General features: G+C 51.5%; 2 protein-coding genes and 1 long non-coding RNA gene across 3 annotated transcripts; 2 read left to right on the top strand and 1 right to left on the bottom strand.

Annotated features, from left to right (window-relative positions):
- Positions 1–241: 241 nt before the first annotated feature.
- Positions 242–2,038, bottom strand: LOC136538047 (small ribosomal subunit protein eS27-like). Its single transcript, XM_066530033.1, has 4 exons — positions 1,916–2,038; positions 1,718–1,819; positions 1,246–1,274; positions 242–590 (listed from the first exon to the last, which is right to left on the bottom strand). The coding sequence occupies exons 1-4, from the start codon at positions 1,916–1,918 to the stop codon at positions 464–466; spliced, it is 261 nt and encodes an 86-aa protein (XP_066386130.1). The 5' UTR covers positions 1,919–2,038; the 3' UTR covers positions 242–463.
- Positions 2,039–2,548: 510 nt separating this feature from the next.
- LOC136518421 (uncharacterized) lies at positions 2,549–10,372 on the top strand. The gene is made up of 3 exons (XR_010774488.1): positions 2,549–2,689; positions 3,263–3,319; positions 10,321–10,372. It is a non-coding gene; the product is annotated as an uncharacterized lncRNA (long non-coding RNA).
- A 3,650-nt stretch (positions 10,373–14,022) lies between these two features.
- LOC136518411 (uncharacterized) lies at positions 14,023–14,902 on the top strand. Its single transcript, XM_066512072.1, has one exon. The coding sequence runs from the start codon at positions 14,206–14,208 to the stop codon at positions 14,584–14,586; it is 381 nt and encodes a 126-aa protein (XP_066368169.1). The 5' UTR covers positions 14,023–14,205; the 3' UTR covers positions 14,587–14,902.

The raw sequence follows: 14,902 nt of genomic DNA, 5'->3' as shown, positions 1-14,902 counted from the left end.
CTCTTTAGCTGCTGTTTTGATTTAAAAAACCTACAGGGAACTCCGGATAACAATGCTACGTCTTTTCTCTAGCCTATCCAAATGACCGTTAACTGCTACAGACCAATATGACGAGAGTCAACGCTGCATTCGCCTAGAGACCGCAGTTGTTAAATTGGATCCATTGCACAAGGCAACTAAACAAATGACACTCAGTTAAACCCAACAAATAACAAATGACACTCAGTTAAACCCCAACAAATAACGCCAACAACTGATTTCACTACCATTGCCGCTCCGTTAGCAAAAACCAAACAGCACCTTAGTAGATGTCACTAAGCTCAAGCAAAGTGCACGTTTACAAAAGCATTGCCAGGGCATGCTAAACAGCCATAATAATCAACAAAATCCTCAACAGGTACATATCATGGGAAGGTAGTAAAACAGCAAATTTCACTCCTCTCCCATTAAAAGACAGCTGGATCTAATCGCCCTTGCGACGGAAGGAGCACCCCTCAGTGAGCCTGGCCTTCCCACCAGTAGGTTGGCAGAGAACAGTTTGGCAGCCTGGGCACACAACCACAGTCTGGGAGTGGCTGAACACAGTGGTTCTGCAATCACAAAAACTTTGTAAGATACATCAAACATTTGATTTGTTCAGCATGCTGATATCACAAAAGCTATACAACCATAATAACCTTTCAACAAAGGATAAGGTTTAAAGATCACAGATAATTGCAGTAAAGCTTAGTGGTCACACGTAAATTAGAACTCGTACACAACATGATCAAACCAGCTACACTTGCAAAACTGCAGCAAATAAAGCAGCGAGGTGTAACGTTGTGCAATCTAAATTATCCAACATTTAAACAGAACAATTGTACTCGTACTGGTCAGGTGAGAAACAAACAAAAACAGGAGTCAAACATTAACTGTTTCCATCTCCATCTATAAACAACTTTGTTGTCCTATGTATTCAGGAAGTGAGAATTGCATTCTTTTGGGGACAGAGGGGGTATGAAATTTTAAGAAATCAAGATACAACCTTATAACTGAACCAAGAATTTTCATATTTTAACTAGCTAGTAGTAATCACAACCCAACTAGTAAACTGAGCATGCTAAACTGTCAATGGAAAACCATTAACACAAGATTCGGAGATCACAGCAGCAATCAGCAATGGATAAATGGAATGACACAGCGTCTATATAAATTGCATTTGTAGTAACCAAAAACAAAAAAGGAGCAAGGATCATGAACACCTACATGCTGAAACAGCCCTGGCACTTGACATCCTGCACACACAAAAACATGTTTAGAGTCAGTCTCCAATCAGGCACAAGAGCAGACACGACTAATATTAATATTGATATAAGTCGATACATGTAACTTTAAGATTCATTTTCATTTCTGTTTTCACATTATAGCTCTCTTATAAACACAACTTATTTGATGATGAATTATGCATAACCTATAGCATCCAGCTTGACTACATGTATGTTACATGGCAAACAAGAGCAGTTAAGCTGTCTTGTTGCTTTGTTGGAAGTAATTTTTGATGTAGTTATCGATACTAAATCCAATTTCTGGACTCTCTTCCAAACCAAATCACCCTATTAGGTTCAGGTTTTTATTTTGCCAAAACTAAATTCCAATGATACATTCGTTGGGTCTCTTTAGGGCATGATTTGCAACACCCCCATCACGCAGAATTAGAAAAGGGCATGAACAGGTATACCATGAAGAAGGAGTTGGGGGACTGGACGAGGCGCTTCTTCTTGTGCTTTAGCTTCTCAAGGTCTGCCGGCGGGTTGAGCAAGTCGATGTCGTTCTGCAGCACCTGCTCCGATTTCCAAGAAAGCATGCGTAATATCATTAGATCGAAGAGCAACCAGCAAAACCGAAATGAATATGCGGATCGGAACAGGGAGCGTACCATCTTGGAGATGCGGTCGCCTTGGGCGTTCCTGGCCTGCGCCTGTTATGGAGGAAGGGAGACAGAGAGAGCGAAGGCGAGCGCGTGGTGGCGGCGGGGAGGAAGACGAGAGCGGAGTGTGGGATACTTTATATAGGTGTGGCCGTGTTGGGTGGCGAATCTGAGGCGTTCATCAAGGTGCTGCGTTCATCTCGGCCTTCCGTGGGATTGGGCAGTCGGACAGAGATGGTGTTCGTGGAGGCCCAAGACCAACAAACCAAGTAGGCCTTTGCCCTTGGGCTGCAAGCCTACAACTCTTTCATGAGTCATGACACTGATCTCTGGGCCCCACGAGCGAACTGGCCGTGAACCCCAAAAAAGCTAAAAAAACAACTCTTTGGCTCAGGTCCCTCCCCGCCTCCTCCGTCGCGCTCGATTCGAATCCTATCTTGCGGCTGCCGCTGCCGCTGCAATGGAGGACACGGCGGCTGAAGAGTCAGGTTGTGTAAATTGTTACTGATGAAATTATCAGGTCCTGTGTGCTTAGTTTTATATCGTTGAATCCTGAATTCACATGTTCCATTTTGAAGTGGAGCACCTATTCTTTGCATTTCAGTTGATGGAAATTTTACTCTGTTCCCCCAGGGCTGGTCATTCAGTTTCATTGTCAGATGATTGTGGTGACCGTTCTCATTCAGATACTATAAGAGCTATAAGAGCTATTTGCTTCTGTGTGAGTGGAGCTTTGTTCGTGAAGGTTTGGAAGACTGATTCGTGGCGTTGCATCTGGACTATGTAAGCCACTCTCTGCTCTTCTCTTCTCATTGCGAATAACAAAATTGGCACCAAAACAATGGGCTTTAAGTTTGCAGTATCTGTATTCTTGGACTCTGTTCCATTGCAAACATTATTTGACTAAAAAGCCATATTCATTAAATAGTTCTGTCCATGAATTTCGCACTTTTGAGAATGTACTTTGAATAAGAATTTGTTGCAATGTTTTCAATTACAGAACTTCGAGAAGTGGGTCAGTGCAGTTGCTATTAGCAACGATGACCTGTAAGTAACTTTTGCAGATAAATTTGGTGTTGTTTGGTTTGTCACTTTGCGGGAAGATCGTGCAGAGCAGGTTTCAGTTGATGACAAACCTGTGTCAATTCTTGGTCACTATTGCAGTATCATCACTAGCATGGTCTGAACAAATTCTAAATTCTATATTACCTGTGCTATGGCTTTGTACGTCCTACATTTATTTTAGTAGTGAATATGTCTATTGGCAAACCCACAAAGTCCGCTACCCTTCAGTTTTATTTGTCGCTCCTTTCATGTCATGTATAACCATACTTTATCATTTGCTTGGGATCGCAGAAGTTTTCACCAGATGGGCGGTTCATTGCTACTGTTGACAGGGACTTCAAAATACGAGTATGTCTTCTGTTCTTTGCACTGATTGGCAGCTGCATCAATGGAGCATAAATTTGGACTTATTCTCTTATTGTGTTGCAATTAATTTTGTAGGTCAAACCATTTAATCTCACTTGAGACAACTTTCTTGATTACGTGATAGTGCTGAAATTTATAGGAATTGAACAATTAGTAACTAAAACTAACAATAAATTACAGTACAGTACAATCTCTAGCAGTGATGGCCGGCACGGTGGGTGATCTGGCGATGGGATGTGCCGCGTGCGTCTATCGGCATATGGTTTGTTGTGGCCCGTCAGAGAAGGTATCTGTCGCGGCATCTTGGCTAGTTGCATGAGAAAAACGAAGAAGAGTAAAGTCATCATTGCGTACAAAGAGAATTGTGATCGTCCTTGTGCGGGCGGGCGGCGCCTTGGCCTAAATGCCAGCGAATGGTGAGACAGCATCGGCATCATGAACGCTAGCAGACGAGTGGTCTGCTTCTGCCACCCGTTTACTTTTTGTCAGAGCCTAAGCTGCTATACATATATAGTAATACATACATGTATATACATAGCGCATACCGGTGGGCGCCTTAGCGTTTAGGGCCCAGGGCGCCTGCACCACTTGGCGCACGCCCTGCCCCAGGGCCGGGCCTGTGGGGCTTTTGCATGATGCCATCTCACAGTATCTATTTGTTTTGTGTGGTATCTTAAACAGTTTCAAGCGCTGTCAGATCAATTTTACCACACTTCTGAACATCACAGATTTGTTTGGCAACAAGTGCTGAAGCAGGTTAATATTTTCGAAAAGACTAGGTTTGTTTCAGCCATGGTGTTGTTCGCTGCGGCTAATAAGCCGGCTGAAGCTGATTTGTTGCGAAAGAAAAATACTGTACCATGGCATCACAGTTGCTGCTCATGTAATTGGTTGATCCTTCTGTCCAATGTTCCTGTTGTTTCAAGTATCTTTTACAATTTGGTTTCTTCTGCTAGCATGCTGTCTCTGTTATGTTTTTGCAAGCTGATTGGTCGTACGTTGTCAGAATTGCACGGCTGGTGCCTAGTATGAGAACTAGGAGTATATTAGAATTTCTTTCATCGGAGAACAAACTTTTCAAAGGAGTCTGTCTGTCTTGTTTATTTTTCTGGGACTGGGATCGTAGTGTGCTACTGCCTACTGGTCCCTTTTGATTGTATATATATCATATGAAACTCAAGTGCCTGAACTGGCTTTTGCAGTACTGTGTAAAGATTTTCATTCTGACATCATTCAGAGATACATGTTACATTGAGATTCTTCCTATTTTTGAGAAATCCAGAAGAGTTAGTGTTTATTTTCCAAATTGAATGTTATCGAGTTTGTATACTAGATTCAACAAATATTTTACGGACTTCATAGTTGTTGGAGTATGTGTGTATTAAGGCCCATATGGCCCATGTATGACTCCCATATAGCTACCCTTCTAGGGTTAGCCCAAGAGGCTAAGGAATCACAATTCTATCATGGTATCAGATTAGGTTTCCCCCTTTCCTCCCTCTCCCAGCCGCCAGGCAGGCAGCCGCTGCCGCCATGGCCGGTGGCCCACCACCTCCTCCCCCTCCCTCCTACTTCCACTGCTTCCCCCCTCTCCCTTCCACCTGGGCGCAAATCGCGAGCAACGCGCGCCCCGGAGACCCAGCCGCCGCCGCCGCTTCTCTTCTCGCCGCCGTGGGCCTTCCAGGCGCGGACGCGGGCGGCGCGGATGCGGGTGGCGCGGATGCGGGCGGCGCGGATGCTCGCGTGGCTGCGGGCCTCCACGACGACGCCGCACGCGCGCGCGCGGAATTCCAGGGGCCAGGCGCGGGTGGCTCTCCATTTCCCGCCCCGCCTCCTCTGCTGTTTCACGCAGCGCCTCCACCGGACTCCGCCCTCGCAGCGGCTCTCGTCACCGCCCGGGCCGCTGCCACGGAGGGCCAGGCACGCCTGCGCGCGGCGGCCCAAGCCTGGGAGTGGGAGCGCGATGCGGCCGATGTTCTGGCCCGTCAGATCACTGAGGCGGAGCAGCTCCTCGTCCATCCGGTGTACCATGACACCACTGCCACCTCGTCCGCTCCACGTCCGTCCCCTACAGTGGTTCTCTGGCCCAACTCGGCTGATCCACTCGTCGCACAGCTGCACTACCAAGCCGGTGGTGTCCAGAACATCCGGAGCCTGGTTCCTGTCATCCTCGACCCTGAGTCGCCCTCCTACGCCCGCTAGCGGGACCTGGTCCTTCTCATCCTCCGCCGCTACGCCCTAGATGACCACGTCCTCACCGACGCCCTGCCTGCGGCTCGGACCCCTTCGTGGCTGTGTCTTGACAGCATCGTCCTCTCGTGGATCCTGGGGACTATCTCCCTCGACCTTCACGACCTCGTCCGCAGCACCCCTGAGAGCACCGCCCGCCGGGCCTAGCTAGCGCTCGAGGGCCAGTTCCTGGGCAACGCCGAAGCCCGGGCCCTGCATCTCGACGCAAGCTTCCGCACCTTCGTCCAGGGCGACCTCTCCGTTGGCGAGTACTGCCGGAAGATGAAGACCATGGCAGACTCCCTCGGTGACCTTGGCTGGGCCGTGGAGGACCGGATCTTGGTCCTCAACGTCCTTCGCGGCCTCAACGAGCGATACAGCCACCTCCGCACCTGGATCACCCGGCAGTGGCCCTTTCCCACCTTCCTCCAGGTCCGTGACGACCTTGTCATGGAGGAGCTCACTCAGGGCATCCCGCCTGGGTCACTACCCGCGCCGGGGTCCTCGTCTTCCTCGACTGCTCTTGCCGCCACTCCTCCGCCACGTCCTTCCGCTCCGCCAGCGTCGTCCCTTCTTGGTCCTCCTCCTCCCGGGCCGAGCGGGGGTGGGGGGCCGTGGCGGCCGTCGTCGACGTGGGGGGGGGCGTGGTGCGGGCCCTAGCCGTGGGAGCACTCCGACGCCTCCACGGGGTACACCCTGGCCCTCCTTCAACAACCCTTGGTCAGGGCACATCTCCATGTGGCCCTTCTAGGCTCCCGGGGGCGAGCCTGGTCCACCGGCGGCCATGCTCACCGGCGCCATCCCAGTCGCCCCGTTCTCGTGCCGTGGGCTCCACCTATCGGGACCTCGCTAGGGCCTGTCGGTTGGGACCCGACGGCTTTGGCCCGCTCTTTCGGCACCATGACCCTGACTCCTCCAATCGGCCCAGACTGGATCGCCGACTCGGGTGCTACCTTCCACACCACCCCCAACCCTGGTATACTCTCTTCTGTTCATCCTCCTTCTTCCTCCCACCCTTCGTCCATCATGGTCGCCAATGGTTCGTGTCTTCTTGTCACTTCCGTGGGTGCCGCTCACACTCATGGCTCTTTTCGTCTTTCTGATGTCCTTGTTGCTCCCTCTATGGTTCACAACCTCCTTTCTATTCGTCGTTTTATAGCTGACAATTCCTGTTCTGTTGAATTTGACTCCTCTGGTCTTACTGTGAAGGATTTGGCTTCCCGGCGTCCTCTTCTCCGATGTGACAACATGGGGCCCCTTTACACCCTTCGGTTTCCTGCGTCTGCTTCTTCCGCTTCGCCCTCCGCTTCGTCAGCTGCTTTTGCCGCCACCACTTCATCCACTACATGGCACCGGCGTCTTGGGCATCCTGGCCGTAATGCTTTGACCCAGCTTAGTCGTAGTTCCGACATACCATATACTCGGGTTCACGATGAGCACTTGTGTCAGGCATGCCAACTGGGCCGTCATGTTCGTCTTCCTTTCCCTACCTCCTCTTCCCATGCGACCCATATTTTTGATCTTGTACATTGCGACCTATGGACGTCTCCTGTTATGAGCATTTCTGGCTATAAATACTATCTTGTCGTGCTTGATGATTTCTCTCATTATTCTTGAACTTTTCCCTTGCGTGCTAAGTCTGATGCATTCCCCACGCTTCTCCACTTTTTCGCCTGGGTGTCTACTCAGTTCGGTCTCACCATCAAGGCCGTTCAGTGTGACAATGGGCGTGAGTTCAATAACTCCACCTCTCATGCTTTCTTCCTCTCTCACGGTGTGCAGTTACGCATGTCGTGTCCCTATACCTCCTCCCAGAACGGTAAGGCTGAGCGCATGATTCGCACCACGACCGACACCATGCGCACCCTTCTGTTCCAGGCTTCACTTCCTGCTCACTTCTGGGCTGAGAGTCTGCACACCTCCACCTACCTCCTTAACCGCCTACCTTCCGTTGCCTGCCCAGCTCCCACTCCACACCACGCTCTCTTCGGTACCCCCCCTCGTTACGATCACCTTCGTGTCTTCGGGTCTGCGTGTTACCCTAACACCACTGCCACTGCTCCCCACAAGCTGGCTCCCCGTTCAACTCAGTGTGTCTTCCTCGGGTACTCCTCGGATCACAAGGGGTACCGTTGCTTTGACCTCACCTCTCGTCGGATCCTCATCTCTTGCCACGTGGTGTTTGACGAGTCTGTCTTCCCTTTCTCCACCACCTCCCCACCCCCTTCCACCCCCAACCTTGACCTCTTCTCCCTATTTCCCACTGACACGGTGGACCAGCCACCATTGACGTTGTGTCCTACAGAAACTGCTCCACCGTGCCCTTCGCCGGCTCCGTGCTCCGGCTCGACGCCCTCCGGTGTGGCCCCTGACCCTGCGCCCAGCGCGGGTCCGGCGGCGCCGGACTCCGGTGCTGCTCCTGGCCCTACGCCCTACGCGGGTTCGGAGACCTCGGCTTCAGCACCTGCTGCGCGTTTCGCACAGCCGGTGCGTGTCTACCACCGCCGAGTGCGGCCGGCTCCGCTGCATCCGGAGCCGGCCCCGCCACCACCGTCACCGCCTCGGTCACCACCGGTGGCCTCTTCTCCGCCGTCGACACCTACGCCGCCACCTCCGCCCCCGGCTGCTCGTGTCGCGCAGTCGGTGTACCACCCGCCTCTCCTGCACCGACACCCGCGTCATGTTCACCCTATGGTGACGCGGCACGCGGCTGGTACCCTGTGGCCCCTGGCTCTCGCAGTGATGCCAGGTGAGCCGCAGGTCTCTCATGTACCCTCTTCCGTTCGCGCCGCCTTGTCGGATCCTCACTGGCGTCGCACGATGGAGGAGGAGTACGCGGCGCTCCTCACCAACCAGACATGGGATCTAGTGCCCCGTCCGCCTAGCTTCAACGTTGTTACCGGCAAGTGGATCTGGACACACAAGCGGCGGGCTGATGGTTCCCTTGATCGGTACAAGGCTCGCTGGGTTCTCCGAGGTTTCACTCAGCGCCCTGGCGTCGACTACGATGAGACGTTCAGTCCAGTGGTGAAGCCGGCTACCGTCCGCACGGTTCTCTCACTGGCTCTCTCTCGCTCCTGGCCCGTGCACCAGCTGGACGTCAAGAATGCCTTTCTACACGGTACTTTGACTGAGACAGTCTACTGCAGCCAGCCTGCGGGCTTCGTTGACTCTTCTTGTCCTGATATGGTCTGCCGGCTCAACAAGTCCCTCTACGGCCTCAAGCAGGCCCCTCGGGCTTGGTACTCTCGGTTTGCTGCTTACCTGCTGACATTGGGATTCGTGGAGGCAAAGTCAGATACTTCTCTGTTTATCTATCACCACGGAGCTGAGACTGCCTATCTGCTGCTCTATGTTAATGACATTGTGCTCACAACCTCCAGTCTGTCACTCCTCCGGCGTATCATCACCTCTCTTCAACAGGAGTTCGCTATGAAGGATCTTGGTGTGCTCCATCACTTCCTCGGGGTCACAGTTCAGCCTCGTCCCACCGGTCTCCTTCTTCACCAGCGATAGTACACTCTTGATATCCTGGAGCGAGCTGGGATGATTGACTGCAAGCCCTGCTCCACTCCAGTTGACACTTAGGCCAAGCTGTCAGAGGCAGCGGGCAACCCAGTGCCAGACCCCACTGCGTACCGGAGCCTTGCAGGAGCACTTCAGTACCTCACCTTCACCAGGCCAGACATCACCTATGCAGTTCAGCAGATATGCCTCCACATGCATGATCCCCGAGAGCCCCACCTCACTGCTCTCAAGCGCCTCCTCCGCTACCTCCGAGGCACTGTCGACTACGGCCTGCTACTCCACCGGTCTCCCTCCACCGAGCTCGTCGTCTACACTGACGCCGACTGGGTCGAGTGTTCAGACACTCGGCGCTCCACTTCCGGCTACGCTATCTTTCTGGGCGGCAACCTAGTGTCCTGGTTGTCCAAGCGCCAGACAGTGGTCTCCCGTTCCAGTGCCGAGGCGGAGTACCGCGCTGTCGCTAACGGCGTGGCGGAGGCCTCCTGGCTCCGCCAGCTTCTTGCCGAGCTCCACAGTCCCCTCTCCCGGAGCACGCTTGTTTACTGCGACAACGTCAGTGAGGTGTACCTCTCCACCAACCCTGTTCAGCACCAGCGGACCAAGCATGTGGAGATCGACCTTCACTTTGTCCGCGATCGGGTCGCCATCGGCGATGTTCGGGTCCTCCACGTCCCGACCACCTCCCAGTTTGCCAACATCTTCACCAAGGGCCTCCCGTCCTCCACCTTCTCCGAGTTTCGCTCCAGCCTCAACATCACCGGTGGCTAGTTGCGTCTGTGGGGGGGCTCGTGTGTGTTCTTCTTTTCATGTCCAGTCTGCAACTCCGCTGCGCCGGTAGTTCAGACTGCGGGGGGTGTTGGAGTATGTGTGTATTAAGGCCCATATGGCCCATGTATGACTCCCATATAGCTACCCTTCTAGGGTTAGCCCAAGAGGCTAAGGAATCACAATTCTATCAATAGTGAAACTTAGCTGGCTGCCCTCACATCAAAATTGAGTATTGTATGCCTTAGTAAAGTTTTTTTTTCTTGGACATATTTCTGCATCGTTGTTTTTGTTGATGGGCAGAAGTGAGCGTGCTTTGGCTATCTAAAGTCTTGTTGTTACAGTTACATGATTGAGTTTTTGGGCTGAGGTGCTCTACAACTCCAGATATCCAGCACCATTTAGTATTTTTTTAATCATGTTTGTTGAGTGGTTGATTTCGTTATTATCTGTTGCTGCAGAGTTGCCGGTTTTGGAGAACAAAAAGAAAAGCTGGTGGCCCGTCTAGCTTAGCCTCCCCAGGACCAGGAAGAAGATTAGAGCAGCTAACAGACAGTGGCCTTTCTGTTGGGTTATGTGACTGACTAGCATGTAATGGAAGACTTGAATTTTAGTCTACGTTGAACCTTTAGTTTAAATTTCAATATATGGAAAATTGCATTTGCGTTTCGACATGGTTAATTATCTCATGTGTTACCATGAGTTTCTTTTTTAAAAAATAACTAGCAATGTATTAATAAAATCAAGAACAGTTTACATGAAGGAGTTCAAAATGCTCCCAGGCTGCAGCTAGCATGGAAGATCTAACTGGACAGTGATTGCCATGCGAAGGGTGAGAGCATGAGAAGCTGAGTCTATATGAAGGCCCCGTTCGCTTCGCTGAAACAAGCCGAAACACTGTTTCGGCTACTTTATTGTGAGAGAAAAACATTGTTCCGACTAAAAAAACAAGCTGGAAAGTACGGATTATAAGACAAACGAACAGGGCCGAAGAAGATAACCTCGCCTGGGTGGCAAGACCGTGTCCTGCGTATTTTGAGTATGAAATCCACACTTAAGAGAATTTATTTTGAATAAGAATTTGTTGCAATGTTTTCAATTGCAGAACTTCAGAGAAGAGGGTCAGGATGACCTGAATGTAACTTTTGCAGATAAATTCGGTGTTATTTGGTTAGTCACTCTTCTGCGGGAACCACAACCGCAATCTGCATCCCAGAACCTATCCGAACCGATATACATGTAGACACAGCACACAAGTTCCTGCACTGTGCAAGCTGACAGATAGGACGCGGGTACGTGACAACAGGACACGAGATATCCACTGGGGAAGGCGTTTCCCACGGCCATACATCATGTCTGCCGGTCAGGTGTCAGGCGCTTTCACGACGAGGGAGTGAGGGACCGGACGCGGACGCGGACAACTTGTTGGCGCGCTGCGTGTAGGCAGCCTCGGCTCATCGCAGAGTTCTGTCGGCTAGTCACGTCCAGCCACTGTGCACCCTATTCATTTAGGCTCAGTGAAACATTATTTTTCTCTCGTAATAAATCAGTCGGAATAATATTTCGATTTATTTTTTCAGTGAAACGGGACCAGCCAAGGCATCCTGACTGAACGCCCGGCGCCGGTGACGTGCCAGAGACAGGCGGAGATCATCAACAGCTGCAGGCCTGCAGATGCTGCCAATTACCGGGCGTACGTGAGATGAGAGAATGCATGACACAGGCACGACCGTTCCGGTGGTGCGGGGGCTACCTCCGCTCGGCCAAGCATCTGTCACAGTGAGTGAGTGACTCCCCGGCACCTGGACTTGGCCGTGTCCCCGATCGGCGACGAGACCCGACGTCCCGACCCGACGCCAGGGGCGATGATGCCGATCGCTAGCTAGCTTCAAGGATGGGCTAAGCGTATGAGCACCGCGTCCATGGATATGGATGCAGCATTGCAGCGCCATGTCACCTGATCGATACATGCGAGGCGAGGCGAGGCCGACTAGAGAGAGATACGATACGATGTATCCTCCTCTTCCTCTCCTAGCAAATCGATTAATTGCTGCACACAGCATCACTAGAGTGGACATCATCGCCCACTGCAGTATCATGTCGCGGGTTCGGTGAGACGAGTACGTGATGAGTCCATCGATGTAAGGGTGTGTTTAGTTTGTGAAATCTGGAAAAATTCGGCTACTGTAGCACTTTCGTTTTATTTGGCAATTTGTGTTTAATTATAGACTAATTAGGCTCAAAACGGTCGTCTCGCGATTTCCAACCAAACTGTACAATTAGTTTTTTTCATCTACATTTAATACTCCATACACGTATCGCAAGATTCGATGTGATGACTACTGTAGCACTTTTTAGAAACTAAACACAGCCTAACTCGATAACTCTCTTCTGTCTCTAGACCGATACAATGAATCGAGCAACTAGCCCTACGGACGCAAGATGGGGCACGGCGAAGGTCGTGTACAACAACAACAATAGTACGAGGATGTGAACCGAGCCTAGCTCAATTGGTTATGTTTCTTATGATTGATGCTCATCTGGATTTAAGTTATCGACTTGCCATCGGTGCTCGTATTTTCCTGAATTTATTACAGGATTTAACAGCATTATGTTTTCAGTGGTAGGCAATGTACCCATCGTCAGTGAGGCGTCTACGATGACTTCGTCAATCTCAACATAGACTGATTTCGGAGAGGCTCGTAAAGATAGGTAAGTGTAATTCGAAAAAAAAACAGTACAAGGATAAAGGGTTTGGTGAACTGTTGCAACCAACATGTACTGTCTATACTATAGCATCTGCTGCCAAGTGTCAGCCGACAAATGGTGCCCGTGGCCGCATCTCGCCATCGCCGGCCGGCCGGTCCGCTGCTCATCATCGTCGTGCCCGGCCGGTTCAGGGCATCGGACCTTGGTCGCATCTACGAGTCGCGAGTCTGACGACCTGATCTGATATCCATGGCTGTCTGTGCTGTCCTGTCCTCCCTGCAGCGCTAGGTGCCATTGCCAGCTACACGGTATAGCATTTTTTTTTCGGTATAGCATTTGTTGGCCATACTGAAGTACATACTGATAGCTCAGAATGTGTATAGCCGGCCGGCGCGGCGATGATGCTTCATTGCTGCTGCAGCAGACATTTAATTTGCATGCATGCATGCTTGATCAATTCCAATTGAAGATATGTCGGCCAAACTTTTTCAAAAGTTTGTAGTACGTTTGACGAGCTAGATTCCACACCCTTTTGGACAAGCAAGCAAGCAAGGGCATGCATGGGAGAACATTTCAGCACCCAGAAGCTGGCCCGGCCCTTTTCCTGCGAACAAGGGCAGCGACCACATAATTCCGTCATACTTTGACCAAAGGTGATTATCTAGAGGTCGACTTTGACAAAGTGCTATCATGTACAATAGCCATGCATGCGTGGCCAATGAATCATAATGACACGATTATGATCATACAGCGGAGCTCAGCACTGGCGGTTTCGGAGTCATTTCGACTTGCGTCTGAACCTACCGTCAGTGTGAAAGGCTAGTGAAAATAGGAAGACTAAATACTACTAGCAGCAGGTACTCTTACTCCTATACGAAACAGTCTGGGGCATGTTTAGATTGAAAAAAAATTCAACCCGATAAATAGTAGCACTTTCGTTTTATTTGATAAATATTGTCCAATCGTGGACCAACTAAGCTCAAAAGATTCATCTCGTGATTTCGAACTAAACTGTGCAATTAGTTATTTTTTTTACCTATATTTAATGCTCCACGCAAACGGCTAAAAATTGATGTGATGGAGAGAGAGTGAAAAAACTTGGAACAAGGCCTGGGTGTGTTTCTCTGTTCCCTGTTGTCGAGGGCACGATCCGGCAGCCTGTCCTGTGCGTATGACTCTCATCTGCTACGTGCAGTAGTACTTACGCTACGTGAGAATAGTTGCGAGAGTGAGAAAATGGCCAGCCATGCATTTCATCACCTGATCCTGATGGCGCCCTTCCATGTGCCAAAAAAAAATGCCGTCTTTTTCCGGCGAAAACAATACGGTTAATTGCGCCGGTCGCCGGACAACGACGGGTGCCATGCAAGCGTCGGCGTCAGGCGCTGTAGCAGAGCCGCCCCTCCCTCTTCTCCTTCCCCGGGAGGCCGGCCAACACCATATAAACACGTCAAGGTAGCCAGCCCAAGCGGAGAAGCACCACAGCTAGCGCATAGCTCCGCTTCGCAAGCAAGAACATCTCGATCGAGCGACTCTAATTAATTTGCTGCCGATTCGATCTTCAGTTCTCGGATATCTTTGATCCTCGCACCTCGCAAGCAAGAACATCGATACGTCGTCATACGTGGGCTGTGGCCATGGAGGTGGAGGCGGTCAGCTGCGAGTGCTGCGGCCTGGAGGAGGAGTGCACGGGCGAGTACATCGGCGGCGTGCGGGGCTACTTCGGGGGCAGGTGGCTGTGCGGGCTGTGCTCGGAGGCCGTCAAGTACGAGGCCGGCAAGTGTGCCCTGGGAGCCGGCGCCGCGCCGCCCGACGTGGAGGAGGCCGTGCGCGCGCACATGGCCATCTGCCGGACGCTCAAGAGCCGCGGCGGGCCCGCGGGCCGCGTCGCCGAGGGCATGCGCCAGATGCTGCGCACCGCGTCCTGGAAGAAGGCCGCGTCGTCGTCGTCCGCCGCGTCGCCCAGGGGCCCCGGACACCACCGCGCCTCCGCCTCGCCGGTGTCCGTCGGCCTCTGATATGCACGATCGTGCTGCGGGCCGGGGCCGAGGCGACGGCGCTGCATGCGCTTGGGTCTCTTTGACTGAGGTGTGCACCCAGGCTTCGCGTTCCTTTCGTCTCCTCGATCGACAACTTGCTATGCGCCCTAGGACACTGGTACCGGCGTTCTTGAGTCTTGACTACTAGCTAGACCGCCGTGGGTCTTCGCAGCTTCTCTATGTAAGTTTTATTTTTGATCCAGTATGTACATATATGTAAGGATCGGACCACCAATCAAGCCTTTGATATGATGGCTTAGTTTGATCAATTGAGAAATCAAAAGGCGTTTATGCA

The sequence above is a fragment of the Miscanthus floridulus genome, chromosome 2 (genome assembly GCF_019320115.1).
Source record: "Miscanthus floridulus cultivar M001 chromosome 2, ASM1932011v1, whole genome shotgun sequence".
In the NCBI taxonomy this organism is placed as follows: Eukaryota; Viridiplantae; Streptophyta; class Magnoliopsida; order Poales; family Poaceae; genus Miscanthus; species Miscanthus floridulus.
Note: the sequence above shows the minus strand (reverse complement) of the source record. Positions and strands in the feature narration are given on the sequence as shown.

What these genes read in the sequence shown, in the direction of transcription:
- LOC136518411 (XM_066512072.1), top strand. Translation starts at nt 14,206, where the DNA reads ATGGAGGTGGAGGCGGTCAGCTGCGAGTGCTGCGGCCTGGAGGAGGAG.
- LOC136538047 (XM_066530033.1), bottom strand. An exon ending in CCCCCAACTCCTTCTTCATG is followed by an intron (nt 1,275 to 1,717) that starts GTATACCTGTTC and finishes TTGTGTGTGCAG; the next exon opens with GATGTCAAGTGCCAGGGCTG. An exon ending in TGCCAGGGCTGTTTCAGCAT is followed by an intron (nt 591 to 1,245) that starts GTAGGTGTTCAT and finishes TTGTGATTGCAG; the next exon opens with AACCACTGTGTTCAGCCACT.